General features: G+C 39.1%; 2 protein-coding genes across 4 annotated transcripts in view; one reads left to right on the top strand and one right to left on the bottom strand.

Annotated features, from left to right (window-relative positions):
- The window catches only part of NIBAN1 (niban apoptosis regulator 1), a 160910-nt gene extending 143399 nt beyond the window's left edge, over positions 1-17511 (bottom strand). The window contains exon 1 of one of the 2 annotated variants that reach the window (XM_033437970.2): positions 17328-17511. In XM_033437970.2, coding sequence (XP_033293861.2) covers positions 17328-17382 — 55 coding nt within the window. In that variant the 5' untranslated portion in view covers positions 17383-17511. The remainder of the gene's footprint in view (positions 1-17327) is intronic. The other variant, XM_004275226.3, reaches the window with a different exon arrangement.
- Positions 16758-23917, top strand: LOC117203444 (reactive oxygen species modulator 1-like). Of its 2 annotated transcripts, none has more exons than XM_033437972.1 (3): positions 16758-16912; positions 21820-21885; positions 22286-23917. In XM_033437972.1, exon 3 carries the CDS (start codon positions 22614-22616, stop codon positions 22845-22847), a length of 234 nt encoding a protein of 77 aa, XP_033293863.1. In that variant the 5' UTR covers positions 16758-16912; positions 21820-21885; positions 22286-22613; the 3' UTR covers positions 22848-23917. The 2 variants fall into 2 exon arrangements, with proteins under 2 accessions (XP_033293863.1, XP_033293862.1); XM_033437971.2 differs by lacking the exon at positions 16758-16912 and adding an exon at positions 17514-17708.
- Positions 23918-25250: the final 1333 nt, after the last annotated feature.

Raw genomic sequence — 25250 nt, 5'->3', positions numbered from 1 at the left:
TCAGTACTCTGTAATGACCTATATGGGAAAAGAATCTAAAAAAGAGTGGATATATGCATATGTATAACTGATTCACTTTGCTGTACACCTGAAACTGACAGAACATTGTAAATCAACTATACTCCAATAAAAATCTTAAAACAAACAAACAAAACAACATTTATTATTAGAGGAGACATTCATTGTCTATCTGATCTCTCCACTTGGATCTCAAACGTAGCATGTCCAAAAATGAACTCTTCACTCTCAAATGTGTTTCCCTCAGTCTTCCCTGTTTCAGTAAGTTGCAACTCCATTCTTTATATTGCTCAGGTCAGAAATCTTGGAGGTGTCCTTGAAGCCACTTTTTTTTTTCCTCCTATACCACAGACCTCATCAGCAAATCCTAGCAGGTCTACCTTCAAAATGTATTTATAACGCAACTACTACTCACTACCTCCAGCTACCCCCTAGTCCAAGCCTTCCCTAACCTGGATCACAGATCTAGCTTCCTAACTAACCTCCAGCTTTCTCCCTTTTCCCTCTTACAGTCTGTTCTCTACACAGGAGTCAGAGAAATCAGATTATTTCATCCTTCTGCTCAAAACTCCCCATGGTGTCTCTTCTCATTCAGAGTAAAAGCCCAAGTCCTTACAGTAGCCTGCAAGTCCCTCTGTGATGTTGCCCCACCTACCCCCTGCCCTCCATCTTCCATTAGCACTCATTGCTCATTCCTCTCTAACCACACTGGCTTCCCTGCTGTTCCTAAGGCAGGATAAGCTCCCTTCCAAATTCAAAGCTTTCGAACTTGCTTTTCCCTCTGCCCAGGATGTATCTCCCCCAGATATTCCTGTATCCCACTCTAGCACTTCATTCAAATGTCAGAGAGGGCTTCCCTGGCCCCTTCTCTGAAGTAGCAGCCCTCATCACACCCTCCTCTTCTCTGTTCTTATGTTTCTTCAAAATACTCATTACCACATATCATCTTATTATTTGTTTATTTTTCCCCACCCATACCTCCATGATAAAGTCCCTCAAGAGCAGTTTAGTGTGTTTTGTTCATCTCAGTTCATGAAACAGGGCACATTCTCTTTGATGACTAAAAGGAAAGATACACAGTGAATGCCTCACCAGAAGAAATAGGTCTGTTCCATGCCATTTTATAAGTTCATCCTAAGTAAGATTCTTTAGTGAGACTTACTCAATAATATGACTTGTTTCACTAATAGGAAAACTGAGGCCTAAAGACAAGCCCAAAGTCACATGGTAAGTGTTAGAACCAGGACTCAAACAAGTTCTTCTGCACCAAGTGTCATGCACTTGTCCCTAAAGTCCATGCTTTCTACTGAGTATGGCACATGCCGTAGTCTCAACTCCATGAATTATAGAAAATGGGCATCGGTTCAGTTCTGGTTCTAACTGGCTGACTAAGGATTTTAAGGGAAAAAACTTTATATGCTGTACAGTTTATTTAAAACCTTTTACTTTGGTTTTAGAATAAATAAGATAAACTATTGTAAATGATAAAACAGCTAAGAGTTGAGAGTCTAAGTCCCTAAGAGTGTTAAGTATTTTGCAAGGATCAGTGCAGTGAATCCTTACAGCCTCCATCTGGGGCAGTACTATGATCCCCATTTTACCATTGAAGAAACGAAGGTCAGAGGAGGTTAGGTAACTTTAAAAGCTTGCACAGCTAGAAAGTGATGGGCCAGAACCTGAACTAGTAGTCTGCCTGCAGAGCCAATGTTCTGTTGAATCACAAAAGCTGCAGAGGTAACATGTCTGATGAAAGTTTTATAAGGATTTATCTGCTCTGTAAGTTCATTTTATTTTGTCCACTTTCCTGAAAAATGGAACAGATACATATTATAAATACCATTTTGAAAATTTTTATTAAACTTAAACGTCTTACACTCATTTGCAAAATATATCATTTCTCCTTTTAATTCACAATGCAAAGTTGAAAAAATATCTCTAGAGAAACAATGAGTTTGGCTCTCAACACATCTCAAGACGTCAAATATTTTCATAAAAACCGTACAGAGACACTAAGAGTTTGTGCTCTCTTTCTCAGACATTCGTTGACGTCAATAACTGTGATGATCTGAAATAAGCAAAGTAGTTATGGTATGCCTCAAGAGTTTCTCATGAAAGTGCTACAGAACAATACTGAAGAGAGGAAGTGCCAAGACATGAAACATGTTGGTAAGTGGGTCACCAGGTTGTCATGGGGCAAGAGGCATTCTTTATGGCTCTTCTAGAACTTACAATTCTAGGGACCACTGAAAATACTGAGAAATGCAAGTTTAGAGACATCCCAGAGTCTAGGTGACACATAATACTTTCCAAAGGGTGCTGAGTAAGGGAACTATTTATTTCAATTGCAACAGCAAATTATATGATTCAAGAAGCACTTATATTTTCTTAAATTCCTAAAAGGGGAAAAAATGATTTACTGGCAATGCATCATTTAAGGTAAGGGTTTTTTGGTCTAAACTCTTATCTTAAATATTATTTAAATACACAATGGCCCAAATGTGATCCTATGAAAATTGGTGCATCATAGAGGGAGAAGGAGCTGGAGGAAGGAAAAAACCCGGGGGAAGGAATACTCTGGAACAAAAAGGTCAGCAAAGACTTAAGACATCCTCTCAAATCTGGCTATAGAATCCACAGTGGGAGCCAAGAAGAGAAAATGGGAGAAAAGAAAATGAAGCCCACCATTTAGTTCTTTTAATTGCTCTCCACTGTGCTCCCTCCTGGCTGGAAGAAAGGGGTGATCATGTTAAGTACTAGGGTTCCAAATGTTTCCATTCCTTTAAGACAAAATCCAGAAGAGATGAGAATAGTGTAGCATTTCTTTACGAGCTTAAACATTCAACAGAGGGAAATACGGGAGGAAGAATGATCTCAGGGCTTCTTTTATACGGGATCATGAGGGAGGAAGTCAAGTACAAGCCAGTCTGTCTGCCCACCTGTGCCTGCAATTCTTCAGTAGCAAGAGGAAGCTGTACTTAAGTTTTAAACCTGGGGCTGAACAAGACATCAGATTGAAAGAAGAAACTTGCCATTTTCAGGATTTTATGTATAACTATGAATTAGAGTATATTCTGGTATGGACTGGAAACTTAAAGTTAGAGATTTTTGGTTTGGTTTGGTTTGACTGAAATACCATGGACTATGAAAAGAGCTCTGTCCCAGAAGTGAGGGGACCTGAGTTCCAGTCCCACATCTGCCATTACTAGCTATGCAGATAGGAGCAACTCAGGCTCTCAGATCACAATAAAGTGATTGGGTTAGATGTTTATCTCTAAGGTCCCTTGCAGTTCTGTGAATCTTTATTCAAGAGTAGGAGCCTAAAAGAATTATGTGAGCCATAAACATGAGTCTCAAATGTAATCTGAAGTTTTCTAGTAGCAGGTTAAAATTTTTAAATGGATTGGATTAATTTTACTTTATATTTAATGTATTTTATTTATATATGTATTTAACCCAGAAGGACCAAAATAGTATCACTTCAATATGTAATTGCTATTAAATAATATTACTAAGATATTTTACATTCTTTCCTTTGTACTAAGTCTTCAAAACCTGATGTGTATTTTGTACTTGCATCATATCTTTATTTGGACTAGCCATATCTCAAGTACTCAATAGTCAAGTTTAGAGGGCTTGAGCTTTTCTTACCTAAAGATAAAGATATAGCTTATCTTCAAAGTGAAATTACATTTAAAGTAGAAAAGCTATTCATTAAAATGTTAGGGTCAACATATTGAAGAGATGCAAGGGAAGATGTGATCAACAAAGGGATTGGACTTTTGATGGTAATTGCCAAATGGAAAGATACAGAAGGAAGCTGTGTCATGTGGAAATTCAAGGGTTAGACAGAAATGATGTATGCCACCTCCAGGCCTGATAAAATGTTTGCACCTAATTCACCACTGTCCCTCTTCTCTTATCTAGACATATGCAGGTGTTCCATTAAGATCTATGTGGCCATAAGAATAATGGAGCCACCAGATCAGGGGTTTCTAATCTGGGGTCTATGGATGTTTATGGAATCTTCAGATAGAATTCAGGGAGTCCAAAAATTGAATGAGGGTAAATAACAACTTTATTTTTATTAACTTTCAACTCAAATTCAGCATTTCCTTCAATTATGAATGTAAGCAAACCACAGTAGAATTTAACAGTACTTGTGACCTCATCCTCAACAGAGATCACAGATGTCTTCTTAGCACATTTCATTAACTGAATATCATACAATAGCACTTCATTAAAGTGACAGCAGTTATTAGACCCACCACGAGACCTTGTCATTGACTGCATTAATAAAGAAGCACATATATTATTATGTCACAGATTTTTAATGTATTTCGATATCTGTATTTCAATAAAATTGGTTTCTTTTGTAAGCCTGTGTACTTTTTTAAATTTAAAACTATTATTCTGAGAAGGGGTCCCTAGGTTTCACCAGACTACCAAAGGCTCCATGGCACAATGCACTAGAGGGAAAGACTCTGGGTCCTTGAATGACCCCAACCCCCTTCTCTATCCCACACCAAATCACACTGGGTTGTGTAATGAGTGAGAAATAAATCATTATCATGTCAAGCCATGGAGATCTGAGGAATGTTAGTTTCAGCAGTTAGCCCACTCTAATGTACAACTGAAATGTGGCTTCAGGCCAATGCCAACTGGTTACAACTGTGACCAGATTCCATACACTGAAGAGACAGGCACTGGCAGTTACAAGCTGGTAAACTGGGTCTCAAAAAAAAAAGAAAAGGACCCCCCCCCATGGATTATTTATTTATTTAGTTTTGGCTGCTTGGGTGTTCATTGCTGCGCGCAGGCTTCCTCTAGTTGCGGCGAGCGGGGGCTATTCTTTGTTGCGGTGCGCAGGCTTCTCATTGCAGGGGCTTCTCTTGTTGCAGAGCACGGGCTCTAGGCACACGGGCTTCAGTAGTTGTGGTGCATGGGCTTAGCTGCTCCACGGCATGTGGGCTCTTCCTGGACCAGGGCTCAAACCCGTGTTCCCTGCATTGGCAGGCAGATTCTTAACCACTGCGCCACCAGGAAAGCCCCCCCATGGCTGATTTTAAACTACCAATATGATGTCACTGAACTCTGAATTAGGAAGGATGCCCAGCCAGCGTGAGTTGACTCCTGGGACATCACTGGGACTACTCTCCCTATGACATTTCCTAGAAGGGCGTCTTGCTATTACCCTCCCCTGGTTGGAGGGGAGAGGTGTGTGCAGAATCTTGAGAATAGTTGTTTAAAGGCTCCTATTTAAATCATCATATCTGACTTTTTCATGATGAATAAATAAAGCAGAATACCCTAGATGCAGTAATTTGTACATTCAACAAGCTGTTGAAAAGAATCTAATTAGTACTAATTACAATACTAGAGTGTCCCAACAAATTATAATGCCATTGCTTCTGTAGAGGCATTGTGTTTAAACACTCTGAAACATCAATTAGTCTACAGAACAAATGTGGGAGATAGGTATTATTCAGCAGTGTCTGAAAGCCAATTATTTACTCTGGGAAAGCCTCATGCTGTTCCTGATAGTAAAAAAAAAAATTGATTATCATAATAGTAGGATTGGGAAATTCCAGAATTATATGACCTTCATTTCTGACCTTCCTTTATTTCACTGGGCATTACTGCTGTCCCCATTTTACATATGAGAAACTGAACGCTGCCAGTTGACAGATCCAAAATCTTCAGAGAATCCAGATTCAGATTCAGCAAGTCCTCAGGAGATTATCAAGCCTATTTTTCAAATTTGAAAGCTCCATTTATGAGTCTTTTGTGCCTTACTTCCCAAATATATTTTCTTTTACAATGAAGTTGTTTAAAGGCACAATTTTATTAGAGTTAATTTAAAGTGACCTACTATGCCTGCTTTCACCTATTTGTAAATTCCCTACTATGTTTTGCTAACATTTAGACAAATTTTACTTTCTGGATTAAGCTATTTATAATCTCATCCACTAAAAATATTCACTTCAAAAAATAGTCAAATCATTTGGGGTTAAGATATGGAATCAAGGGTTTAGTAAACGTTTCAAGGGATAAATTACTGGCTTATCTCATTTAAAGTTAATAAGTGACTGTTCAAATCTTATTAAGCTGATGCTCCTTTCCATCAGAAAGGACTTATGTGGACAAGAAAAAGCTATGTGGACAAGATTTGTAATTTCTGGAAGAACATTTGATATTCCATTGGTTATCCTTTGAGAAATTTGCTTGCCTGGAACATAGTAGGCACTCAATAAATATTAGTGTTTAATGTTGTTATTATTATTATCATTCCTCAGACCAGAAGTTATCATTTTTAGTTAAGAATTGACATCCCAGTTGATATGCACAGGTCTTAGTTATGCTCTAAAATTATCTGCTTTAAATTTAAATAGTACAATTTAAATTCCTCTACTTTAGGGAATGGACCATATTTATAAAAACTGTCTTAACATCCTTGTCTGCTAATTTCATCATGTCTGTAATTCCTAAATCCATTCTATTGATGGATTTTTTTCCTTTGAGTTATGAATATTTTCCTGCTTCTTCATTTGCCTGGTAATCTTAGATCAGATTCTGGGTATTTTGAATTTTACATTGTTGAACGTATATTTTATTGTATTCCTATAAAGAATGTTGGACTTTGTTCAGGCATGCAATTAAGTTACTTAGGATCAGTCTGATCCTTTTGAGGTTTGCTTTTTACATTTTTTATTAGACAGGTCCAGACCAGTGTTAACGTCTAGTGCTAATTTCTGTTCACTACTACAATGCCCTATGTAATAGAAGGTCTTTCTGTTTCATTTTGTTGTTGTTGTTGTTGTTTTAAGGTCTTTCTGTTTTGGATGATGGGAATGTAAACTATTCCCAGCCCTGGATGAGTGCCAGGAATTGACTCTATAAAACCAGATACACATGATCTTCTATTCTAGAAAATGGTCTTGTATTATTTTTTTGCTAATTTTCTCCTCTTGATTTTCTTTTCTTTTTTTTTTTTTTTTTGCGGTACGCGGGCCTCTCACTGTTGTGGCCTCTCCCGTTGCGGAGCATAGGCTCCAGACGCGCAGGCTCAGTGGCCATGGCTCACGGGCCCAGCCGCTCCGCGGCATGTGCGATCTTCCCGGACCGGGGCATGAACCCGTGTCCCCTGCATTGGCAGGCGGACTCCCAACCACTGCGCCACCAGGGAAGCCCTCCTCTTCATTTTCTTTGTTCTCTATTTCCTAGGACTTCTGTGAGTCAGATATTGAAATTTTTGGATTGACCCTTGGATTTTTTTTATTATTGCCTCTTCTATTTTCCATATTTAGATGTTTTTGTTCTATTCTCTCCAAGATTTTCTCAAGTTTGTTTTCCAGAGCAACGATTGGATTTTTAAATTTCTTGATCATTAGATTTTTAATTTCCAAGAGATATCTCTTATTCTATTATTGTCATTTCTTCATTGCATCCTGAACTTGTTTTCCAAACTCAATACTTCTCTCATTTTTTAGGATATTCACTATAGTTAATTTTTTTTCTCCTTTCATTCATTTATTAAGCAAATATTTATTGGTAACAAACCATATACCAGACACTGATCTCTCAATACAAAGACCCTGCTTTCGTGGAGGTGAAAGTGCTGATAGGCAGGCAATAAAAAACTGACAAATAAATATATTTTATGTCTGTTAGTAATAAGTGCTATGAGGAATCCCCTCCATCAAAAACCTTTCCCTCGTGCTCACTACATTCCACCCATACCACCCTTTCTTCAATTCCTTCAGGTTCCTTCTCCTCTTCCCTTTCTATACACTGTTCTCTCTACTCCAAATATTCTTCCCCATCCTCCTGAGCACTATATCTTAAGTATATCTCATCTCCATGCTCTATCATTACCATCAGTTTTCTGTCTCAATACCCTTTTTACTCCGTTCGTAACATTTATCAAAACTCGTAATGTTGCTTACTCACCATTTAATAGCCATTCATGCTTCTTCCTTGCCAAGTGAGCCTTATTTTGTTCAGGTGTCCCTATAGCCATGTGCTTCAGTGAGGATAGGGCCCAGCCCCAGGCAGGGGTGAATCTGGATTAGTCTAACCAAATCATGATAATTCCATACTCTTGCCAGTAATAACTTAGGAAGGAATGTGTGACCCTGTTCTGATCAGTGGGATATAAAGGCAAGTCTGCTTGTAAGGCATCTGGAGAAGGTTTGTTCTTATAAAGAGACTCACAGAATAGACAGTCCTCTTCTCGACCTCTGGGACATTGCTTTACTGAAGAACGTGATATCTTTTGCTACTCTAGTCATCTTTCAACCATAGGAGAGCTAGCCCACAGAGAGTAGAAAGACAGAAATAAGCTGACCTTTGATGATATCGCTGAGCCACTAAATTAGTCCTACCTTCATGTTTCTTTACGTTCCCATGAGCTCTACTTGAGAAATCTACTAGATAATGAGCTTCAAACACCAATGAGACATCAACATAAGGACTGATGTCTTCAGTAATACTTACTTGGAAAACAAAGATTAAATGAGAAAAAAAGAATATAATATAATGGTTATATGCCCTGACATAGTAAAATCATAAAATAAAATTGGGGGAGAATTGGGATAGCATATACAAAAATTTTGTTACTAATTCTTAAATCAGCTTGTTCAACATTTTTCTACAATCATAATTGATGGTGGTAGTATTCACATTATTCTCTGAAATAGTTGTATATATTAAGTGGGATAACATAGATAACAATTTGAGGATATTTAATTCTACCATCTATTGTGCCTTTGAGAACCAAGAAAAAGGAGATAAAAATATAATGTAGGAGATATACCTTTTTTTTCACAGTTCTGTCCACTAAAAAGGTCCAGAAACAACGGCCAACCCAGTCATAGCAATGAGCCTCTCTAGGCCCAAACTGTCTTCTTGAATACCATTTTCCACTAAAAGAAACCAGGGATTCTTATAGATTTTGCTTATTCCAAGTATGGAATAGGAAATAAATGTGATGAACCAAGAACATCTTGACTTACTGGAAGGCAAGGAAGCTAACAAATACTATTAGGGTAATTTCAAAAGGACTCAGGAGCCAACTTGAAGAGGCTTTCATTGCCAATGATGGGAAATTTGGGCTTCAACAAGGATAAGAATTACAACGGAATGCATAAGTTTACAATGATATTTTTTAAGTTAATTGATCACCTTCAGGGGATGACAGGAAACCAACAAATTATCTTGAAAACTGGTAAATAAAATGAAAGGGTAAAGTTTTTATCCTGCCTTTCCTATATGAACTATCGTATGAGGCAACCAAATAGTAAATAAGGAAAGTATCACTCTATAAAACTATTCCAGCTAATAAGTGAAAACAAAGTGACATAATTAGAATATCACCATTCTTCAATCCCAGTGAATTAATGTATCCTGGCAATGAGCATCAATAACCGCTAACATCACAAAAAGAGACAACCAAATGTTAGGTGCCTCCAAATGAAGAACACAGCACCACCTGTAGCCTTGACAAAAGTATGAATCCTCAGTCTGATCACATCTCACTATCTCTGTCGATTTGTAGAAAGTACAGGAGAAATGCATGGAACGGCACCATGAAAAAATTCCAGACTGTGGAAAACCCTACATGTCCAAGAGCCCAGATCTGTCAACAGATCATTTGCAAGTAAAAGTCAGAGACGTAAGGGAAACCTGTAGTTTAAAAGAAACTTAAAAAGATATCTTTATAATGGGCAAGACTAAACTATAGTGTTTAAAAATGCATTGTTGGGTGATAAAACTATAGGAAGTATAAGAAAGTCATTACTATAAAATCTAGGATGAGTAATGTGGTCATCTGTTACACTGGCAGCCCCTAACGAAACACAGCTCATAGTATTCATGACTTTGTGGAGTCCTCTCCTCTTGCATCTGAACTGGCCCTGAGACTTGCTTTAACCAATAGAATGTGGCAGAGTAATACTGTGCTGTCCTAAGGCTAAGCCATAAGAAGCTCTGGCAGCGTCTAGAAGCTTTTGCATTCTTGCAAACCCTGACTTAGCATTTTAAAAGTTCAGGACCCTACTGGAAAGACCATGTAGAAAGTCCACCTGGAGAGACAGCTTACCCAAGTTCAGACCAGCCACCAGCCAATCTGCCAGCTGAATGGACTCACAGGACTGACTACTAGGAAATAAGTAGAATCACCCAGTGGAATCCGAGGCAGATAGCAGAACTGCGAGGAAATAAAGAGTTCTTTTAGGAGCCAGTATCTTCAGGGGTAGTTTTTTTTGGAGAGACAAAGGGGTCTAAGATTGGGATGGGGTACATGGAGGCTTCTGGGATGGCTAGTAAAGTTCCTTCCATTTCTTGACCTGGGTGGTGGCTACAGGACATTTGCCTTGTAATGATGCACTAAGCTATGCATTTGTTTTGCATGGTTTTGAAGCCTATGTTTTATTTTTAAATAAAAGAAAAAAAAATCCACATGGTTTGGCATAGAAACTTTTACTCTTTTTCCAAAATTCCTTCAGACTATGGACTTTTTAAAAAGCACTTCAAGCCTCCTAGTAAAAAAACTATTGATTTATTCTGATCCTATCTACAGCAATATCCAAACAACATCAAGCATAGAAGTATAAACTTCTTTGGGTCTTAGACCTTGCAATTTGCAAAACTGAATTAATTTCTTTCATATATCTAAATCTTTTCTTCTCTCCTGTGAGAAAAAACATGTAGTACCAAAAAAAAAAAAAAAAAAGAGGTACTTTTATAAGCTGGCCTGCAATTTCTTATTGGCAGCAACTTGCTAGTCTCTTTTTAAAATGAATTTTCCAGTTTCACAGGAGAAAATCTGTATTGCATTTGGGATTGTGTGTGTGTGTGTGTGTGTGTGTGTGTGTGTGTGTTTTAGTTTGGAACTGTTAGAATTTCAGCCCTCATGTCATATGTTTTACTAAAGTGCTTTTAACAGACTGTGGCAGATGAATTGTGCTTTTTTATTCTTTTGTCTTCCTTTTCATTATTATCCTCACCTCTGACTTCATTTTTCATTTCACAAGGCAAACTGCTGTATGTACCTTTTTCCTTAAAATGGTGTTAGTTAGCTTCACTGATCAAAAATATTAAAATTTCTGATTAGGAGATTAAAATTCACTGTCATAATGCACATTGCATATTTTGTAAAACTTTCACAGTACATTTATTTTAATTAAATTAGAAACTACTGTCACAAATCCTGCTCCTCCTGTTGCACTTTTTACCTGGGAACCCAGTTCAGATCTTTCCAGAGAACAACAGAGTAAAACCATAATCAGCTCAGTAGTCCACAGCAAAACTAAATAAAAATCACTATTGTCATTCTAGGAGTTACTATTACTAAAGCACCCGTGATGAAGTGATCCTCTTGTAGCCAACGTCCATACGCAAAAAAAAAAGTGTTTCATCAAAACCAGATCTTGATTTAGCATCTGACTCTATGCGTTCATCTGAACATGAATTGGGACCAAAGAGGGAAGATCACTCTTTCTTCCAAAAGCACGGGAGAAAATATTGATTTGTCTCAGCCTAGGGTCTTTATTTTTGATGAATCTAAGAACCTCAATTCACATTGAATTCCCAAAGTCTTGATTTCCATTCGCAAAGACTAAAGGTAGTAGAAAGTAATAATTGCCACCAGAAATTCCTAATCTGCAATAGCTTTCCTAATGCAAAACTCCTGCCAGCTGCACTAGTAGACTGTCATTTCTTAAATTAAAACATAATGGGATCAATATATCTTTGTGCATTATTTACACAGGGCCCTCTCCTTCTTCTTTTCTCCCGTCCCTGCTCTTCCCACCTGAGGCACTGCAATTCCTCACTTCTTAGGAGAACCCATTTATTTCTACAAATTAGGAACTGAGACAAACACTAATGGGATAATTCTTACCCACTTCCTACTTTCTTTGGATTAATTTTTCTTGAGGGGGACCTAATAAGGCAGCACTTAGTGTACTGGCTAGAATGCTTTGGGCCATAAATAACAGAAGAAAATTATATTAGTTAGGATAAGTTTGACTGTGGATAACAGTAATAGCACAGATAACACTGGCTTAAGTAAGATAGAAGTTTATTTCTCCCTTATTATGGTCCAGAGGTAAGTAGTCCAAAGCTGGTATGTAAGTTCTACTACATGAAGTCCTCAGGAACCTAGGCTCCTTTGTCCACTTATTCCACTTTGCATGAATTCCTTCTTAAAGGACAAGCCATCGTCCAAGATGGCTGCTCCAGTCACTTTCGCAATCTAGCCAGCAGTATGGAGGACAGGACAAAGAAAGGCACACCCTTTCCCTTTAAGGTCACTTTCTGGGGACTGCATACAGCACTTCTACCTACATCCCATTAGCCAAAACTCAGTTACATGACCCTATCTAGTTGCAAAGGAGACTGGGAAATATCTTTATTCTAGGAGTTCGTGTGGCCAGCTAACATTTGGAAGTTCTATTATTTTAAAAAGCAAGAGAGAATTATATTAGGGGATAACTAGCAGTCTCTACCAGCCCAGCTCAAAGAGGACTTAGTATCTATCATAACAAGATGTACTCAAGAGTAGGGCAGGCAATCAGTGAGGTTTGCTGGGCTCCAGCTTCTCCTCTCTGAGACTGCCTCAGCCTGGCACTGCTCCAGGTGTTGCCTATGTCTTAAGCTAGTGCCCCTCCTGCTCATCAAGATAAAAACAGCAGTTCCAGGCATCACATTTCAGACGCAACAAAATCCAAAAGGAGAGAATACATCTCTTCCCTTTGTCTCCTTTTGAAAAGGGAAGAAAGTTTTCTTAGAAGCAGCCAGCAAAGTTCCCTTCAAGCTTCAATGGACAGGGACTTCCCTGTTGGCGCAGTGGTTAAGAATCCACCTGCCAATGCAGGGGACACTGGCTCGATCCCTGGTCCGGGAAGATCCCACATGCCGCAGAGCAACTAAGCCCGCGTGCCACAACTACTGAAGCCCGCACGCCTAGAGCCCGTGCTCACAACAAGAGAAGCCACCACAATGAGAAGCCCACGCACCACAACGCAACTAGAAAAAAGCCCACACGCAGCAATGAAGACCCAACACAGCCAAAAAAAAAGCTTCAGTGGCCAGATTTCATCACAATCCCATGCCTTGTATACAGCTGACCCTTGAACATCAGCGGGGAGATGGGTGTGAGAGGCGCCCCCCCTCTGCACAGTTGGCCCTCCATATATGCGTTCCTCAATAACTGCAGTTCCTCCATATCTGTGGCTCCACATGCCCAGATTCAACCAACTGGGGATCATATAGTACTGCAGAATTTACTATTGAAAAAACCCTGCATATAAGTGGACCCATGCAGTTCAAATCCATGTTGTTCAAGGGTCAACTGCAATCACTGACAAGAACACACCACCATGATAGGCATGGACCAACTAGCACCCATCTCTCAGAAGCCATAAGTGGGGCTAGCCTCTCTGAAACAGAGGGCTGCCCTAACAAAACTGGGGCTCTGTTATGAAAGAGGAATGGGGAAACGATGCTGGGTTGGCATCTTATAGTGTCTACCACACTCTGTATCCTAAAGTTCCATTACAATATACAGTTGACCCTTGAACAACATATGGGTTTGAACTCCGTGGGTCCACTTACTTTTTGTCAATAGTAAATACTACAGCACTACATGATCCACAGTTGGTTGAATCCGTGGATGTGGATCCGTGGACAGCAAGGAACCGCAGTTACGGAGGGCCTACTATAAGTATACACAGATTTTCGACAGTACAGAGGGTCAGCACCCCTAACCCCCATATTGTTCAAGGGTCAACTGTACTTTTACTAGAGATAAATTGAACTCTGAGATTACATCAGACCAGTTCTTTTGCCCATCTCCTACCAACAAATCACAGCTGAAGAACAAGCAAATGTGTGGACTAATAACTACACATCTAGGGTGAGGAGACTGCAAACTCCCTATCTTCCATTCACCTGGTCTAGGGAGACTTTACTCCAGACACTATCATCAGCATAAATTTCACATACAGCCACCTAAGTTAACCCTTATGGTATAAATATGAGAAAATTCCTCTGAGAGGAATACATGTTGTTTTTAAGCTGAAACTCATTTCTTCCTTTATAAGCATCAGATCACTGATGAGTATTTCAGAGGAAGCCGGTTTACAGGTGAGGTGTGGCTGACAATGTGATAGTCAGTCTAGGAGAAGAACAGTTTTCTTGACTGCTATTTGCTGCTACCAGGCCTAGAGGTGTCCTCCAGCATCCCCCAGCCCACCCCAAGAACCCAAGTATCCCTCAGTTCTCAGCCGCAGCATTGATTTTCCAGTACTTTTCCGACCCTCCACAGGACATATGTGAGAGAGTTTTCAAGTTTGTTTTCTTTTGATTCATCAACAATTCAATGGTAATTTTTTAAAGGAAATAAAATTATTGCTTTAACAGGAAAACGCTGTGTTTTTTGACGCTGTAGTTCACTTTTAGGCATACCAAAAGTTTAAAAGGAAAAAAACACAGGGCAGGAAAAGAGAAAAGTGCCCTAAATTGACCACTGATGCCTGGATTTTATGAGCTTTCTTTCTCATTAAAGCAAGATCCTTTTAGGTCACTGCTAAAAGCATTCCTGACGGCTAACAGATGACACTACCCATGTGATTACAAGCTGGTCTTAGTATTGTTTATTAATAGCAACATCTCATCAAGGGAAGTTACTGAAAGACTTCTAGACACATCCCCAAAATGTATTCTTTTGTTAAGAAACATGAGCGCGGTACTAATTTTCAAAACTAACATCTTTAGAAATGAAGTAACTCCTTTAACACTTCTGGTGCCCCTTTACCTAGAGATTTACCAAATCTTAAGAAATAATGTACTTTCAAAATATCCATGGGACAAAGATCACTAATAATACAAAGTTTTGAGGCACACAAACCAAGTGGCAGCTATTAAATGATTTGGCCAAAAGTAAGTGCTGATACAGAATCATTAGCCTACTAGCAATACAGCTGCTCATAACACGTACAAGATTAAGTTAGCAAAATTCACTCCAAATGTATTGACTAGTTATTCTCCATGTTGGCAAAGTTTATAAAGCTTGAAAGAAAGTTATTTTCTCAGCTACAGGAGATTTCAAATCTATAATATTTCACTGGCGGCTACTTTATGAGAAAGGTTATAAAATCGTGCTTAAACTTTACTGTCATACTTTCAATTGTTCTGCTCACAATTAAATCAAAGCTTGAGAATATTTGTGGGCTAACGGATGGGCAAAGCAGTGAAGACAGGGTTATGGTTTTTTTCAGGGATCTGGGGCTTCAAAACCATCAGGAAATCACAGCCTCATGAACTTCTTTTGCTCATGCACTAACAATTCACAACACCATGCATTTTTCCAGTGCTCTTTTCTCTTTTTGGCAAGACTAGTATTCTCAAATGAGGCAACTTCTCATTTTCTCTGGAGGTATTCTAACTTTAACTCTTCTCTTCCCTCCACCCCTACATACCTTGAAAGTGCCCTCCCAAACAAATAATGAGGAGATATAACTGAACAAGACTAGAGGATATAATGACTGTCACACAATCTGCTTATAGTTTTATGCATTCAGAATACATTTATTACAAGTCCTTCCTGTGTACTAGCTAGCTCATATTTTTGTATGTCATAATTTAATTTCAGAATGAAAAAGGTAACACATTTTCTTATCACATGAGTACAATGCTTGCGTCTGCAGCAACATCCATGATAACCATGAAGTCTTCTTCAAGCAAGTTAACCCCCTCACATTGCGGGACTTCCACTGATTACCGTAGAGGCCATGCTGCAACTTGATGTTTCTATGCTTTTCAGTGAAACCAAGTTTTATAAAATAAATGCCATAAACATATTTTGCTAATAATTAAATGCAAGCCCCTTCTCACAACGTTCTAGTACATTGTTCTTTCAGTCCCCTAACCATTGGTGTAAATAACAAGCATGTAGCCAAATTTGTAAGATTAAGGCAGACTTGGTTTAGCTCTTTTTCTCATATAAACAAATCATCCATCTTTTCCCCATTTTAAATAAACAACAGCAAAGGGATACTTGACCAAGTTTTATTCCCTGACAGTAGGGGTTGTTGATGATCTTCTACCTCTCAAAGCACCAGAGCAGAAGTCTGGAAAATCAGTTAAATTGCTCTCAAGTGCCCTAATTTGATATCCTTTTTAAATGGTTTTAAATGTTGTGACTGAAAGCAAATTTGGAATAAAGACACTAAATAAATGCTTTCCTCTTAGGAAATGGTTCAGGGGCCAGAAAGAGGTACCAGAAAGACCTTTTTTTTGCAGAATTAGGGTAAAACCTAGAGTATAATACCTAGTTTAGCAGGTATTTCTAAAGCCAGAAAAACTAAATTCACAAGATAACCAACTGTTAGGTAGTGGTTGTCGGCAAGGTTTGCGGGGGAGGGAAGAGAAAGAGGCCAGTTACACCCAGGAGATAAAGAATCATGATTTCCTGCAGTTGCAGCTCAGTTTGGGTTTTGTTTTCTTCTGCCTCACACTCTTTACTGTATCACTATATTCCAGAAAGGCTCTCGAATGAGTTTCTCCCCATAAACAATTTTAGCAACTGTTACCCAATATGCCAGTGTTCCTCTTTCGGTTTTCCCCAACCTCTCACCTCCGGGAAGAGAAGGGAACCGCACAACCTGGGGGCCTGATGACATTGTCCTTTCTGCCTCTGATGAAATCATCCCACAAGTAACACTATGAAGCTCAAGTAAAGCTGTGGCCGACGCTGCGTCTTACAAAACCAGGCCAGGGAAATTCTGCCTTATATGCCGGGAATCCCCAGGGGAATCTCTAGAAGCGAGGGGACATCCCCACTGTTCTCTCTGCGGCAAGTTCAGAAAGAGCTCAGAACTGAGTCCAATGCCAAGTACAGGACGGCGAGGTGTTGCTGGGCGGGGGGCGGGATGTGCAGAACAGACAACGAAGCGGCCCGAGTGGAGGCAGCTGGGTGGTCCTCCTCTCCACAACCTTCACCTGCGTCTCCCAACCGCCCGGCGGCGCTTCCCTAAGCATCCTCAGCCCCTTCGCCCTGGCTGCCCCGCACCCCACCCGGGCCAGGGCGCGCAGGCCGAGCTGCCGTCCGGTTGCGGGAACCCTGGCTGAGCGTCCCGTGCGCCCCTGTCATCCCCGCGCACGCCGGTGGAAAGCGGGTCGTGGCGGACAGGGGCGCTGCGGACGCCGGTCGGGTCGCCCCCTCTGGGGCCAGTGCCCGGGGGCCCAGCCTGGCGCAAGGCTCCGGGCGGACGGGCGTCGCGCTCCCGGGAAGCCCCCGGCGGGCGTACCTCGGATGTAGGCGCACTTGCCCTCGTCCAACTGACTGGAGGCCGAGCCGCCCATGGCGACGGTGCGGGAGAACGCTGAACGCCGCGGCTGCCCGACCCAGTCCCTGGGCGGGAGGGACTGACACTCCCGTCGGCGCCCGCTGCCCGCTCCTGGAAGTTGATGAGACGGAGATCTGAGCTCTGCAATTAAAGGGCAAACTTCCTCCAAGAGGCGCGGCCTTCTCGGGCGCCTCCTACGGGTCCGCGCCCTCTGAGGATCTGTGGGCTGGCCCGGGGCTGTCTTCCCGCCTTCGTTTCACTGGGAAGCTCCGAGGGGATGTCTGGTCTGGAAGGACTACTTCCCGCTTCTTCTCTTCTCTGGCTTCTTATTTTCACCTTGGGGTAAGAGGACAATTTCCCTAGTGACTGGAAACCTCTGTGAGCTGGAACCTTCCCCCTCACATTTCACGAGGTGGAGTTCCAGAGCTCCTTGCTTTGCACGCCCTCCTCTCCGGTACGGAAGCAACAGTTCTTCTCAAGCATAACCTAAGAACTTGTTAGAAACGCAAAATCTCGGCACCTTTCCTCTCTACCGCTCTACACACACGCACGCGCATACACACACACACACACACACACACACACACACACACACACAGGGCGCCCCAATTAGAAACTCTGGGAGTGGAGCCCAGCAATCTGTTTTCACAGGCACTCCACGTAATTCTGATGCCTGTTGACGTTTGAGAACCAGTGGTAAACTGTCCCTTCCTGCAGCCAAGAAGTTGGACCAAGGAGGGAGTGGGGGATGAAGGGAAAAAAAGAGGGAAATGGAAAAAGCTAGGGAGAACCGAAGGCTGGGCCTTGATCAGACTCTGCTCTTAACATCTTTAGGTTCGGTTCCTCCCCTCCGCAAACTAGAAATAGTTCATTAGAAAGTGCACTTGTTCTTTTCCCACAACCACTGTTTAGCTTGGCAGCTTCTCCCAAACAAGAACCAGCTTGGTAGAAGGGTCACCACTTATTTCTTCCTATTCTTAGCAGTCAGATTTTAGTGATTCCTGTTGACTTAACCTCCAAGGTCAAATGGTCTGTTCACACAAGAACCAGGCCTGTGGAGGACTTTGAAGGCTTTTCCCTCCAAGGTTAATTATCTAGCGTTTTAGCACAAAGATTTCTCATACCTCACACCCAGTCTCTCACACCTTATGTTCCAATCCATCAGTAAATCCTTTCAAATCTACTTTCAGAATACATCCAATATCCAACCATTTCTCATCCCCTCCACTGCTATCAACCCCATCATTTCTCACCTGGATGATTACAATAGCCTCCTAACTGGTCTCCCTCCTTCAGAGAAAAAAACACAAAGTCTGTCACAGACACTCGGCGGGACTTCCTCTCTGCCCTCATCTACCACACCCTCTCCCTCCCCCTTGCTCTCTCTATTCCAGCCCTACTGGCCTTTTTGCCTCTTCTAGGACTCACCAAGCTCAGGGCCTTTTTTGCACATGCTCTTTCTTCACCTAGATTTCTCTTCCCTCAGGTAATTCACATGGCTTACTCTCCAACTCTTTCACTTCATTCATAGCTCTACTTAAATGCTAACACCTCTGAGAGGCTTTTCTTAACCCCCTATTTAAACACCAGCCTTCATCTCTCTGCCTCTTACCCTTTCTTATTTCTATTCATATCACCTAGCATCATCTGACATATATTTCATTGTCTGTCTCTCCCCACTGAGATGGAAACTCCATGAGGTCAGGGATTGTCTTTGTTGATACTGTTGTTTCTTGGGATTTTTAAAAAATTATTTGTTTTCTTTTTTATTATTTTTTTTTCTTTAAGGACAGGGATTTTATGTTCTCTGATATATCTTAAAAGCCTAGAACAACACCTAGCACATAGTAGGTGCTCAGTGGACGGCTACTGAATAAGTGAATGCGTGAAATATAAAATGTAAGAATCTGCAGTCAATGAAAGCTGTGATCTCAGTGAATAAAGAGTATTTCCAGATAACTATTCAATGATTTAAACAATTCAATGCTCAACTCTTTTCTCAATATTCTAGTTGGCTCTATTAAGTATATTTTCTCAGAGTAGTAATTCCTTTCATTATATAAATTGCTATAATTATGCCTCAGAATACTGTTATTGTTATTAAATAAAACTAGTTTGGATCTCCTGCCAGAGTATAGTTTTAGCTTGTCTTAGCTCTTTAGCTCTTATTTGGGAATACACTGAGAAAAGGCTGATTATACTGATCTATCATTCTTTGCTCATTTGTAGCATTCACAGAATGAACAAAGTACAAGGAAGGACTTTGTATGGTGTAGTTATTAACAAGCTTTGTAACCAGACAGTTCCAGCTTGGAATCCTAACCTAATAGATTACTTAATAGCCATGTGACCTGGTCAAGTTTCTTAACTTACCTGTCTTAGTCTCCTTATCTGTTAAATGGAGCTAATAACACTTACCTCATAGTATAGTCAAAATTAAATTTGATTGGGTCTGTGAAGCACTTAACATATTCCGAGGAACATAATAAGTGTTCAGTAAATGGAAACTAGGATTGTTATTATCAGAAGGACAGAGTGGTCAAAGAGGCAATTTTCTAGAGAAAGTGTATTTTAATTGGACCTTGAAAATCACTGATGTTACATTAAGCAAGAACTTCTGCTCCCTTTTTTCCCCGAATAAAGCTCTTTTTCCCCAATCGGTTTACAGGAAAAATTAAGGAATTCATTATTTTAGTGATAGTATTTAATATTTGCAAATCCTATGTGGGAATCATTTTATTAATCACACACTAAAATGAGTCTCCAAGCAGTTCAATAACTTTATGAACCAGATTCAACTTCATATGATTCAAATCAGCTAGTTTAGAAAATTTCCTTTACAATGTTAGTTTTTGTATCACATCAGTGTTTTGGGTCTTAAAATACTCTTGAGACCATTTCTTTCAGGTAAGTTTCACATACTAAAATGATTACCTTTTTTTAACATCTTAATTGAAATATAATTCGCCCATTTAAATTACCTTTTTTTGAAGGAACAAATTAGTTTAATAGACATTTAGCACATTGAAAATGTGACTGTGTTTTGGGATTCCCTTGCATGTCATAGAACTTTGAACCCCTTGTTTGCCATGTTCTCATTTGAGTTAGTGACATCTGTCTATTTGGGAATTTAACTGCCTGCAGAGCAGGGACAATCTCAAACTGTGCATTTCCCCAAGTACCTTGTACTGCCCTGTAATATCCGAGTATAAGCTCTGTAATTATTTGATTGACTGGTAAGCACAAACAGTAGGTCACATCAGCTGTCTAATTTAATCTTCACAAAAACCCACTGAGGTAGGCACTATTATTATCACCATTTTACAGGTAAGGAAACCAAGATTAAGAAGTTTAAGGAATTTATCGAGGTCACCCATCACCTGGGCTTACCTGACTCCAGAGTTCATCCTCTTAACCACGATACTGCTTCTTTTATTTTGAATCTTGCTTTTGTTTATTTACATAAGTAACCAGGTTTTACTATAGAAAAATTAGACACTGATAAACAAAAAGAAAAAACCTGGAAAATTCACCCAAATCCCGACATCAATATCTTTAGATAACCCCAATTACCAGTTTGATGTAGATTCCTACAAATTTACATACAAATGTATATGCAATTATAATTTATAACTATATATACATTTATTTATAATTATTTATCAAAATGAAATGATGTTCTATATGTATTCTGTAATCTGTATCATAATTTTTCATCTGGAATATTTCCATCTAAATATTTAGATATAGGTCCATGATAGTTCATTGTATAAATGTAAATTAATTCACCTATCTACTAGCAATGGATGCATACCTATTTCCCTACTCCTCAATCACATTGGACTTTGGCATGTCTTTTATTATTTATTATTATTATTTTCATTATTCCTTTTAATATTTGGCAATTTGGGGAGTTGAAATTGGTATAACGTTCTATTGTTTAATTTTGAAATTCTTAACAAGAAGGTTAATTAGTTTTCCCATGGATTTTCTGGCCATATGTGTTCCTTTCTGAATTGGCTATTGTTATACTTTTCCATTTTCCTATTGATTTCTTATTCTTATTGATTTGTAAGAGCTTTATATATATTAAAGACATTTACCTGTTTAACACACACGGCAAATTAAACACATTAGGCTTATTAAAACATATTTCCTTATGTTCTTTATTGAATAATCTTCTTTGAAGATTGTGCTAAACATAAGCAAATTCTAAAATCAATTTAATTTGTCTCTGACCCTCTCCCATCTTTACTTAACACTCTCTTCCCCTCTCCTCTTTGTACAACTTCTAAAGAAGGCCTAATCTTAATATCTGTTATAGGTTGTTGTACAAAATAGGGTTAACTATTGAAAGTCATTTTATGAACCATTTTTGTTTTTTTTTTAAATGAAGCTCCTTCACTTACTAACAAGATTGTTGCAATACTCTAATATGTTCTGTCTTTTTTAGGGGTAAAAGCTTTAGAAATCCTCATTCTGATACTGACTTGCCACATGACTTGGGGAAATAAAGTTTGTAAGCTTTATATTTCTTTTCTTCAAACTGGGTATCTGAAAATTAAATGATATCATATATGTAATGAACTTATTACATATGAATATGTCTAGCACATATTTAGCACTCTCTAAATGACGCTAGCATGGTAGTAAGAGGTAATAAATGAAAAGGTGTTTTACTGTTTGGTTATTAATTGCTTTTATTAATATATCAATGTTAGTTCTTTTTATTCTTGTGCTTATTATAGTACCTTTAATTTGTGACCAGCAATCACACTCTCCAGGAGGCAGGACATTAGGATCAATTTTGAAAGGGAAAAAAATGTGCCCATTATGTTTTAATTGTATATTTGAAAGACACAAAAACCTGTTTTTGTAATACAAACTGTAGAAAATTAACTGGATAAAATCTTTTCTAGAAAGAATATGTAGAAGATGGAATCCAACTTCTCATCAATGATTCTTGAGGGGAAGTTTCAGAAGCTCCAAGAATGTGTGGAATTTTTATTAGAAAAATATTTTGTTTTAATTGAGAAACATTACTTTTGCTCAACCTGCTTTTCAAATATGAATCATCACAATTTTATGTAGACCTCCAGCATTGTGCAAGACCTTAGACATAGCGTAGAAACCGATAAAGGCTTAAAACTAAAGATGACAAACTCTAGACCCAATGGGGTAGTTAGATGTGTATGGACCAATCTTCAAATCTGACAAAGACCAAAAGTGGCCAAGGCCACAAGCGAGATGCTGGTGGCCTTGAGTCCCTACGCACAGTTCCAGCCAAGCTGCTTCCACCTCGTGAAGATGGGTTTTGTGATGGTTTGCACCGCGGACATGGCGGCGGCGGCGCTCTTCAGCATCTTTTCCTGTCTCAGGATCGGAATACGGGGTCGGGGTCTGATGGGCGGTGTCAGGAAAACCATGATGCAGAGCGGCGGCACCTTTGGCACATTCATGGCCATCGGGATGGACATCTGATGCTAATCAGGGCAGTGGTTGCCCACTACATCCACCCTCTCACATCAGTCCCAGTCCGTGTACCATAATAAAACAAGTCTTTGATTTAAGAAAAAAATTTGACGAAGACCAGACCAGCATAGTTGCCCTTGTGAAATCTATAACCATATTATTGCCATAGATAAACAGATTATAGGGTTCTTCTGAAGGCAGGACTCTAAACTACCTTGTACTTGGACAAGTTAGTTGTTAGTTTAGTACTAGTGCACAAAGAAAAGAGTGCCACCTGCTGGACCAGCAATGATACTCCCTCCCGGGCCAGGGCTACATGGCAAGGAAGACAGACACTGATCCAAATCAAATTCATATGCTTGCCTTTAAATTAGTTTAACAGACATTTGGCATTATTCAGCTGTTCCTTATAAGCTTCTTTTGCTCAGCTGACAAATGAATTGTTCTTCCAGAATAGACTTTTCCTGTCGAATTTATTTGAGGGGCTAATTCAATTATTTTATATTTCAAGATTATACTTACTGCTTATAACACATGAATTATAATCCATTTTGTAAAGGACTGTCTCTTGAATTTTTCCTCTTGCAGTCTCAGTTCACTCTTTTCTTTACAATGCAAGTCACCAATACATTAATTCCCCTAGTCATGTATCAATAGTTGTGAAAAGTAATATGCCAGGGCTCTGACTTCTATTCTGGCATGCTTGAATGGGGAGATGGGAGGAAGTATTGGCAAGGAACCCCAGGGGGATGCAGGAACAGTGGGACTGGTCCATCAAGGTGGGGATGGATATTATATCACTGATATTGTTTAGAATTTCTGTACATGATGATAAAAAAAATACAAGCTGACTTAGTTTTATTATTTCTTTTCTGTTCTCTACCATGTATCTCTTATTGCCTGAACCAAGGACAGACCACTCTCACAGCATCTTCCCAATACACCGCCAAATATTTGCACTCACAAATAGTGTGAGGAGAAGGGCAGAGATGTCCAGATTTCTATGCCTTGTGTATGAAAGAATGTATCCTTCTATATTGGCATGGTTTAGTGAACCTGATTAAAACTGTCTTTATCCACACTGCCTTAAGTCCTTTTCTTATTCTGACATTGTACCAATTATCAGTTCATTTACTGATAAGTTGCAAATGATAAAGCTATCATTTTAAATACCTTAAGGTGAATCAATTTAATCAGATTACATTCTCCTAAAATTTAGCTAAGATCAGCTCACTGCAAGAATAACAGTTTTGAAGGAGAAAAAGAGTAATCTAGGAGTGTGAGGACCTTTGAAGCACATTTTGTTAGTTTGTTTCCAAACTGGGCCAGTCAGAATATTGCCCAGGATTTCTCTATTGTAGCTATTGAAAAAGAACCGGTTCTTTCCACTTGGGTTGATAAACTGGTAGAATATGAATCCTGAGCTGCTAGTGAACATTAGTTCACCAGGAGAGCCCCTGATTGAAAGAGAAGAATTCTCTGATGACATTACATTAGTTGAGTTCTGGCTTTCCCAGTTACATGAAACAATAAGTATTCCCCTGAATTGGATTTCTGTCTTCCTTCCCAACCAAAAACATTTTGACCAATATATAGTGCTTTAAATATAGTGCTTGTATGCAATATTAAAACATTATATAGCTATACTATACCTCTTTATATAATTGATTAAAGCAAATGTAAGTAGACATTGCTTTCTATGAGTGATTTGTAGCCTGTGCTGACAAATGGCAGTTAGCACAATGTATAACAATTTGCTTTTCTTTTCTTAATCATTTTTCATTCTCTACAGTTTTGAAAGTGATTTATTTTCATTCTAGACATTTGATTAATGATTGGCTCTACATATACACTCATTCTAATTCAAATTTAAAACCAGCTGGCTCAAATTTTGGCAAGAGAATTAGCAGTCCTCTGCACATCTTGACCTGAATATATACAAATTTTGTTCCTTATTAATCTCTTTTTTAAAAAATTAGATTCATAAAATTCAAAATTTTAGTTTAAGTCAAGCTGCAATTAAATTTGGAAGCATGGCAGCGTTTGGATTAAAACTAAATCAAAAAAAAAGAAAAAAAAAACTAAATCAGATTGGCAGAAAATCTGCAGCCTTAATGCCTATGTTTTACATGGTGTTATTAAAGTTATAGCCACATAAATTATGTCACTTTATCCTAGAATTCTTGGAAATTAACTATGGTAATAGTGATAATAACTTTAACTTAAAGGGAGCCCAGTGTAGATAAACTAAGCAAAATTGAGAAAACTGTTGTGAAAGTGAAGTATCAGTAGAAAATCAGCTGGAGAACAAGGATAGCATTAACCTTCTAGGTTTTCTGTTTGTTGAGACTGATGCGCTATAATCTTGATGGCGATGACTTGGCCTCCAGTGCCTAGAACAGTACCAGGCTA

Source organism: Orcinus orca, chromosome 1 (assembly GCF_937001465.1).
Source record: "Orcinus orca chromosome 1, mOrcOrc1.1, whole genome shotgun sequence".
Classification (NCBI taxonomy): domain Eukaryota; kingdom Metazoa; phylum Chordata; class Mammalia; order Artiodactyla; family Delphinidae; genus Orcinus; species Orcinus orca.
Note: the sequence above shows the minus strand (reverse complement) of the source record. Positions and strands in the feature narration are given on the sequence as shown.